The sequence below is a fragment of the Manduca sexta genome, chromosome 27, assembly GCF_014839805.1.
Source record: "Manduca sexta isolate Smith_Timp_Sample1 chromosome 27, JHU_Msex_v1.0, whole genome shotgun sequence".
NCBI lineage: Eukaryota > Metazoa > Arthropoda > Insecta > Lepidoptera > Sphingidae > Manduca > Manduca sexta.
In genome coordinates this window covers 4,860,593-4,870,563 of record NC_051141.1, presented here as the reverse complement: position 1 = coordinate 4,870,563, position 9,971 = coordinate 4,860,593, and the positions used below count along the sequence as shown (strand labels likewise).

At 34.8% G+C, this 9,971-nt stretch overlaps 1 protein-coding gene across 1 annotated transcript; it reads left to right on the top strand.

The window, feature by feature from the left end:
• The first annotated feature begins 626 nt into the window (after window positions 1-626).
• On the top strand, window positions 627-3,551 carry LOC115446050 (protein SERAC1). Its single transcript, XM_030172599.2, has one exon. It carries the CDS (start codon window positions 1,205-1,207, stop codon window positions 3,458-3,460), a length of 2,256 nt encoding a protein of 751 aa, XP_030028459.1. The 5' UTR covers window positions 627-1,204; the 3' UTR covers window positions 3,461-3,551.
• The last annotated feature ends 6,420 nt before the right edge of the window (window positions 3,552-9,971 follow it).

Genomic DNA, 9,971 nt, shown 5'->3' with positions numbered 1-9,971 from the left:
GAAAAGAAAGTTAAGTTATTTTTTATTATAGTAAGTACCTATCTACTGCCTTCGTTATTTAAAATTTGAGAACTTAAGTAGGTAAGTACCTTGAGAACCCTTGGTACGCCTTCCTAATATTAGTTCTGTTGAACCTCTTCTTCTTCTTTTATATTATGGCTTCCAGCGATTATTTATCGTTTTGCCAATGTCAGGTAATAATAGTACTAGATACAAAACGAAAAGAGATTACAACATCAGGTCATCAAAAAAACTCATTCTGTTGTGGCGTCTAAACGCACAATGCCACCTGGCAACACGAGTTGTTAGGTGGCAACACAAGTCGCAGGGTGGCAACACAGAACCACTTCACAACCGACACCAGCAGCTGCTCTCACACCGGACCTGGTTACCACACCCCATCTCCCACCTGCTCATTCGACTGTAACTCTTCCTCCGTCCACACTGCCACAATCCACAACTCCCCCTCCTGCTCCTACGATTGTCACACGCACCGGTCGCAAAGTTAGGTTCCGGGACATTTTGGACCTGTAGACTTAATTTTATTTCCCTTTATTTTATACAATTTTTACATTCCTACTTTTATTTGTCAGTGTTTATTTTTTTTTTCCCCCCGGTCAAAACTTCTCCGTAGGGGGGTGATGTGGCGTCTAAACGCACAATGCCACCTGGCAACACGAGTTGTTAGGTGGCAACACAAGTCGCAGGGTGGCAACACAGAACCACTTCACCACCGGCGACAAGCACGCGCACACGCCGCTACTAATTGTTTAATGGTTGCTACTATTACCCATTGTAAGACATATTATAACAAGCAATAAAGAAGTACATACAACATCAAGAATTCAGTCATTAACGTCCCATGACGAACCCCACACTGTATTATAATTCGTAGAACATCTTAGTATATATGAAGAACTGAAGAACCATCGATATACATGTACTCGTACTTGTCATTGTTCTCAATGTACTCGTCAATAGTGAAGACAGACTGTAAATTCAACGAACTTCTATGGTAGGTATATGGCCAATTTATAGTTATCCAGTTTTTCTTGTTATTAAAAACTGAATATGTCAAATAATGTACTGTCAAGTGTCACTTGTCACAATGACATTTCTCATCCCATGTCAACAATAACAACAATTATTTTCATTGGATTGGATTTATGAGTAATGTTTTTATAAACGTAAACTGAGTTAAACAATGAGTGTTCAAGATAAATTAAAACCGTATTTGAAAATACTAAAAATTACATCTATACTGGGAAGTGGGGGTCTATTTTTCGCCTATCACATTAGCAAGACATACAAATCAATGTGTAAGGTAGTTAACACTAGTGTTTTAGATAGAGAAAAGAAGCATACGCCGGAGTATATTTACATCGACGACCCCACTTATAATGTAAGATTGAAAATGGAGCAAAGCAAAGAATCGCGGCAGTCAGTTGGTTTCTCGAGAATCTGGAAAAGCCTCAAACATTCGTTAGCGTTGAGGTTGCTATGGCTATGCCGCCACGGGAATAGAGAGCAGAGAAACATCGCGCTAGAACAATTAGCTGCATTTAAAAATAATAAAAAGTGGGACTGTTTGAAGCTTGCCCAGGCCTTAGATAAAAACACAGCAGTGTTACTGGCTCGTACTAGGGGAGCTGACTTGCGATACTTTCTACCTCCGCCTATTCATGTTAGAAGAGCGGCGTTAACATCTGAACTTCTGTCTTTCAAATTCCGAGATATGGTATTAATGGTACAAAGCATTAACCCGCATAGCTGTATTCAACATTTCCTATCAAAGTATTTTGCCAATGTTCAAGAACAAGCCATGGAGGCAGACAGTATTCCAGCTAAACCGGACAGTATAACTGAAAAAGATCTATGTATTTTGTGTCTTGATGCTCTACATCATCATATAAGTCTTTTTCAAATGAATAATTATGAGGAAGATTGTTCAACTGTAGCACTGATGAAACTGGGCCTTTTGCCAAGATTGGCTGAGTTATTATTAAGAAACAAAAATGATGTAGACATAGATTTGGCTGTGCTCAAAATCCTTACAGTATTAAGTGTACATACTAATTTATTAAAAGACTTTTTTGAAAATGGTCTGATAAGAGAATTGTCCCGCCTTGTTAGGTCTAAAGATGTTCGTCTATCAAGTTCTGCTGCAGTTTGCTTAGCAAATTTGTCTGGAGAGTATCTTTACAGACCTGGACTTTATCTTCTACACCCTTTATATAGGACTACAACACCCCACTCTTGTGACACTCTTTTGGTGCATGGTTTGAGAGGTGGAGTATTTGTAACTTGGAGGCAAAGGGATAAAAAATGTGCTGAGCCCATTGGTATAATTGAAGTTACTATTTCTGATGTTGACTGTGATCCTTGTGAAGAGCAATCCTCTGATGTCAAATATATTGATCCGGAACTTCAGCAGGTGATGGAAGATCTGATAGAATTAGATGATGAAGCTTTATTGTCCGACCTTGAAGTCGTTCTGCATGATCTCCCTATAGAGGCTAAACGCGAACCATTGAGTGATTTTACATATACTGCTAACAAAAAACGCATAGCCCTCAAACAAGAAGAGTATGATAAGTGTAATTACACTTTCTGTTGGCCTAAAGATTGGCTACCAAAAGACTGCAGTAATTTAAGGATATTAGGTGTCAACTATTGGAGCTCACTATCAGAATGGCTTGAACGATGTCCCCTACAAACTGCTGATATAGCAAGGAGAGCTGCAGATCTTGGCCCTACCTTAATAGATGCTGGGGTTGGGAAAAAGGATATACCTGTTGTGTGGCTAGCACACTCAATGGGTGGACTCATAGTTAAACAATTACTTATAGATGCAGCTCATGGTACCGATAAAGATTATAAAAAGCTGTCAGATAATACTAAAGCAGTATTATTTTTTAGTACTCCTCACAAAGGCAGTGCGTTGGCGACTATGCCTCGTGCAGCTGCAGCAGTGCTTTGGCCATCCAATGATGTGCGGCAACTCCAAGAAAACTCACCAGTGTTATTGAACTTGCATAATGCTTTCATCGAAATTGCAGATGTACATGGTTGGGAAACAATCAGTTTTGCTGAAATGATGCCTACACTAGTCACCGCTTTCAAAGTTCCTATACATTTTGTTGAATCATTTTCTGCAGATTTGGGGCGTGGGACATTCTATCAACTGCCTTTAGATCACCTATCAATATGCAAACCAGCAACTCGGCAATCAGTTTTATATACAACCGTTTTAGATGTTTTACAAAGGGTAACATCAAAGGATGTTGATTTGAAATACCCTAATCCTTTCATACACAATATTATGGATTGGATTTGGTGGGTACTGAGAAAACATGCTCAGAAAATAATGGAGTCTATTGATGAAGCTCAGGCCAATGATGGACTGCGTTGGTTTGAAAGAATATTACTTGATGCTTTTACAGATGGGTTTACAGATTAATGAATTGTTTAATAGTTATTTTTAAGAAAATTACTGGTTAATTTCTTTTTAAATTAATTTATTTATTTATTATAGAAACTCATGTATTCCACATCCTTCTGTTTATTTTCTAATGTGAGTGGACTAGTAAATCTCAAAGTGAATATTGTGTTACTTAGGTATCTTTACCCTTTTTTTTAATCTAAGACCCAATGCCTATTTTCTGTAGAGTAATTATAATTATTGTCTTCTCTTTTCATTAGAATACTCTGAAATAAATAATTTACAAACTTATAACTATTTTTCTCAATAATATGAAAAATAAGGGGAAATAATAAAAATAGCTGCATAGCCAGTGTTAAAATTTTATTTGGAACTAACAATTCAAATAATTTTCACTGGTGGTAGGTCTTTCATATGTGAGAGTCCACCTCGGTAGGTACCATCGCAATGTCAACTTCTGCCGCCAAGTATCAGTGTGAAGTCACAGTTGTGTTCCGGTTTGAAACACATTGTAGCCAGTGTAACTACTGGACATAATAACACTTAACATCTCATGTCTCAGGATGGCGAGGGCAGTGAAACACCAAACAATACCTTGTAATTCAAGGTGTTGAATGGTGTTTCTACTGTTTGTGGGTGATCGTATCGCTTACCATCAGGCGAACAGCAAGCTCGTCTCGTCATTCAAAGAAATAAAAATAAATATAGTAAACTAATTTTTATTTTGAAAAGAAAAGTTATTCATCTCTTATAAAGGTTATTCTGTATTCACCTACTTAATTAAATAAATCTATTCAGGCAATCTGTTGCTTACTGGAATTTACGAAACCCTAAGATGTTTTTATTACAAATTTATTTAAATTGTAAAACGACTATCTGACCGTATATAGTATTCTGCTATATATTATAATGGTGCCTAAGTAGATGGGCCATATTTAAAACGCCTTTCTACACAAACTTTAACGCTAATAGAAAATATAAAAAATGTATGGAAATGATAAACGTAGGTATATTAGTTTCGTATACTCGTATACTACATAATGTTAGCCTCGACGATTGTAGAACGGTACCTATTTTGGCTACGTCCCTTGTAGCTGACAGCCAGTTTAGCGCGGCTAAACTGTTGTTTTTACGTATTAATAACAGCGCCATCTCTCACATATACTATAAAACACATACAGACTTCAACATCTTGACTAGGTGATATCACACAAGTGGAATGTTGTTTTAGTTCATATTGAAACTGCAGGATGTCGCTAAATAAAATTGAATTAATATGGATTTGTTAAAATTTAGCCGTTATCAGGGGCGTTGCTACTGCATCTTTGCCTATACTAACATTAAACATGAGTGAGTGTCCAAAAGTTCTCACTGCCTTGAAGGCCCTCAACAATTTTTCATATAGGGCTCTTCTTTGCAACTGCGCCACTGCTATTTAATATAAATAAATATTTTTTTATTAGCCAGTAGTACGAAATCATCTACATTGCTTTAAAAAAAAAATAAAAAGATAAAAAGAACAATGAGTATGAAGGTAGGTAAGTTTTTCTTACAATATAAAAAGTGGAACGTATACAATAAAACAGTATTTTGACCGAACCACACAACACAGTGAAATATAAAATAATGCGACTTTTCAACCAAAGTTCAGCGTAATAAGTTACAACGAAATTACATAGATACCTACACTTAAATCATAATACAATTTTCTAGCGTAGTTAATTTGTAGTTTTATTAGTGAGGAAGTCGAAAGACGGCATTCAGTCCGTGGTGTAATTCACTATCGACTGAGAACAGCCCTCCTTTATTGTCCGTCATTGCCTTTGATTCATTAAGACCAGAGACTAGCTGGCCTATTAGACTCCGGATTAAACTATTTTGAGCCCTTTTAGTATTAAAATTTAGTATTATAATATAAATATACATACCTAATGACTACATGAAAGTTATAGATTGTTCAATACAAATAATAATATTAATTAGATTGACGGTGTAAATCAGTAAAATAATGTTGATTTAGCATAATACCAAGTCCTATTAGCTATTCTGTTGCATAACTATTACTTAACTGTATAAAAACTGATGTACCTACAGCTAGCATTGGCTGAGCGCTCCATAATATAATATTTTATTGTCAGCACAACATATGTATTCGAGAGGAACAATTTAAATGAGTTGCATGTTGAAATAATTCACGAGTCATGTAGCGGTTGTATGCAAATACTAAAACAAAAATATTTCGTATTCACAAATTAATTATGCATTTCACAAATAACGAATCTGCCTAGTTAATTAAATATTTTATCAGATATATTTTGTGTAAAATGATACAGGATGCAACAATCTTTAGTATTGCAACACGGCAGGACGAATACAAATTGCTTTGTTTCAGTGTATGTGGACTCTTCGTTTAGATTCAGTTAGTATTATTTTGTTGGTCGGGATTTTGGAAAACAGAGTTGCATTTTGTTACATTTTATGACGGTTAATTTTAGCTTGACGATTAGAGTCTGGAGGTTTTACGGCTACGATGTTACATTGTATTTCGGCTAATCCTGCATTCGATCGTTGGATTAGAGCTGTACGTTTTAGCGATAACTGCATTATTTACATTCCTAGTTTTAATATAACGTCGGTCTCGGAGACGCAGTATCGAGCCTTCGTAAAGAGATTTTGGTAGTGGCTACATCGTTATCAGATGATAATTATTTTTCCAATGTCAAAGTAGGAACTGGACTGTTGAGCGATGAATAAAGAAATGGCAATAAGTATAAAAAGGTGTAAAAAACTCGACGCATAAATTCCTAGGTGAATTATAAATAACAATATTAATGTATAATACTAGTTAGTACAATTATAATCAAAGATAAAGAAAATAAACGTTACAAAAGGCAAAAATAAATATTTTAAATCATAGCCTAAGATTATATTTTCAAAAATGATTTATACAACAATTTATTTTATTTATTTATTTTATTATACAAAATTTAATTAAAGGACAATGGACTTAGGTACGTTAAGATTAAAGGAACGTTAATAGGGCGGGGCGTGTCTCCAGGAAGAAAATCATAGAAGGGACTAATAACTTAGGACAAAATATAAAAGATGCTCGAAAGAACTCTCATACAAACCACAATCACACGAGGATATTCAAAAAGTATTTTATTATAAGTAATGCCACTGTAGACAAAAATATATTTACGGTTGTCAGAACTAAAATATCTAAACATTTTAAATCGTACGATGTTTGGATTTCACTCGGCACTTGAGTAAAGTCGGTTATCGGTGCCTTACATCTTCATCCCCTTTTCGATCTCCCTTTCTTTTATTTTCCTACCCTTTTCATCCTTTCATATACTTGCCACAATAAGTCTCCTAATGCAGTTGCTCCTAAATGCTGATAATCTGCAGTGACCTCACAGAGTGACTCATCTTCTTTCTTTCCACTATATTTTTTGAAAAATACTCCCTTTTAATATGGTAGGTAATCTAGTCGAATTATTATAACTATGGAGACATCGAATTCATCATAAATGTTACAAGGCCTTGTATTTTGATGTTCCCATACTTAGTTACCAATATAAATAAATTATTTTACTTCACACACTTAAAAGCAACAAAAGATAAAGAGGCACACATTTAACAATGGATTTGTAATACGTTTGGTTTACTAGCTCAGTATACGTTGTTACAAAGCAATAATTAGATAAACCCAAGGTATAATAATAATAATAATCAAAATAGAGTCTGAACATTCTGGAAGCAGGAATATCACTCACCTTTTATACATGGACGATATTAAACTTTATAGTAACAGCATTTCATCTCTTCATTACCTTGCCGACATCACACGAATGTTTTCCAACGACATATGTATGGCGTTTGGAATTGATAAATGTAAAACGTTTACATATCGGAAAGGGCAGTACATAGGACATGAACCTTATATATTAACAACAGGACAGACCATAGGAGCACTAGACTACAATAACACATATAAATATTTAGGTTTTCAACAATCATATCAAGTCTGCCTAAAAGATACTAAGATAGAGCTAATAAAAAGATTAAAACACAGATTAAATATTATTATGAAAACCCAACTATTGTCCCGTAATTTAGTACGAAGTTTTCCTTCACCGTTAAAGCGAACGATAAATTCACAAAGAATACACACATGATTTTTTAGAAAAGTCAGAGGTGTGTGCCCTTGGGATTTGAACCTGCGGACATTCGTCTTGGCAGACCGTTCCACACCCAACTAGGCTATCGCCGCTTACACTAGGCTATCGCCGCTTACGCCCAAGCCAACCCAAGGTATAGTATTTCTTATGTATTTTTCGTAGCAAATAAATATTTTAAGAACTGTTTCGGCTTCTATATCTACACCATTCTACACAATTTATATCGATCTAGTTGTTTCAACGCTACATTGTGTTTTTTATATTTCAGTAGTACGTTCATCCTTGGAACACGCAAGAACCGTCCGGTCGTTTTTCACGACATGCAACGTGGAATAATAAAAACTTCAAAGTAAATTAAATATTGTATTCACCATTCCTACGTTGTCACTGTTTATTTACATAGTACTTATTTATTTCGGTTTTTTAATCCAAATAAGGTAAACCTTTAGCAGTAGTAAATAAAAATCTCAATCAAAATAGCTTAAATCTCGGGAAGCTAAGATATCACAGACAGATGCACAAACACATTAAACTACACCCCTCTATTTTCGTCAGGTTTTGGCAATAATAGGTACGTTCAAAACTATACGTACCGCATCTCAGATTAAAGTCCAAAACCGAGACCACATGATTCTACTGGCACATAGAAATGAATAAAACAATACGGTTAGTTCTGTAGCAGCAATAGGATTTCCGACCGTAACCACAATGTTATCTGAATTTGAAGACTTTCTATACGTTCTACGTTTCGTAAACCAACCGACAGAACTTAGTCTGTAACAGAATTTCAAACTCTGTAACAGAAAGTCAAGTCTTTCAAGTCTGTAACAGAATTAAACCATCGAAACATGTCCACGTATATATGTAGTATCATACCATTTTCCATAACAGCCAAATTTATACAGCTAGGTGGGATTTATTAATTAATTTGTAAGTAGTTGTTAATTATAACTAGCCCCAAAAATGTGTAATAGTAATAATAGACTTGAATGCACAACATTCTGAGGTATTAAAGCGTGCATTGAAGAAAAGTAACCCCAGTATTGGTATTAACTATAGATAAACCGAAAACATGTATTTATTAAGAAATAAAAGTAACAAGTACAATTAAATTTAAATTACATTACTTAAAGAAAAAGAGGATGAATACTTAGTGATGTTAAAAATAATGAGCCAAATACAAATAAGCATAATAATAATATAATACTCATATAAAATTCGGAAAACGTGCAAAATAACCTACACAGCTTAATGTCTTAACAATGTCAAAACAACTTTTTTTGAACGTCGGTAATTTATCCACAGACACACCCACAATCCACATTCCCAAAAACTGAATTATATGTCTTGGACAAACGGAATATGATGGAGAATTGTTTTAGGTTAGTTCTGGTAGACGGCTCACATGTTAGGTTCCTAATACAGAGCGATTCTTTTAAAATTTAGTAATGAGTAAAACATTCAGAAATTGCTTTATAATGGCATATATCCATGGTTTCATTTCAAGATGTTCGGACACGCGTGTCCACAAACACGTATTCCCATGAAGTCTCATTTCGTATGGTGAGGTGACATTATTTTCCCATCGCAGTGTATGTAATATGCACAGAAAATCGATCGGTCGCTACAAGGGATGACAACGCCGCAAATTAAATGAAAAGGAACAAGTTCACCTTGACATAAAGAATTGGTTGGATCGATATAAAGTATTGGTTGCTTGGAGACTAGTGTTACCGTAAACTAGTTGGGTCGCGACCCGACACCAAGAAGTTATGTTTAATGAATTTTTAATTTTCAGTCGACGTGGGACACTGGCGGCAACCAAGTTGCCTTTCTATAATTGCTGACAATACGTACGGGAAAGAAATATACTAGCGACATAAGTTTATCGTTGGGATATGTCATTCTCATACACGTTTTTAGTTTTCTATTAGCGTTAATGATGATATAACGGCCTGGTTGGAATGGTTGCAATGGTTATAGTTTCTGTTGACAATTGTAGTCTGGATTTTAAATATAAATTATATTTTTTTACTTTTGATATCCAGTGAAATTTACTTCAAGTATTTATGGACATCGAAAATTTTAAACTATGTACCTATTGAATGCAAACCGAACTTGTGATACCTAGTCGATTCCAATAGGAAAAAAAAATGTTGAATAAAATTTGAATACTTTTTTATACACATAAATCAGATTCCAAATATGATACATATTGAGCACTATATTGTGGAGGCTTCGACTCTCGCTTTAGAGTTTTAATATGAAATTTTATTTAAATAAACAAGATAAAAACACATTAATACAAAGAAGTACATACTTGCGTAGTTTACAGTGGACAAAAT

Excerpts from the sequence above, each read along its gene's own strand:
- LOC115446050 (XM_030172599.2), top strand. The coding sequence starts at position 1,205 with ATGAGTGTTCAAGATAAATTAAAACCGTATTTGAAAATACTAAAAATT.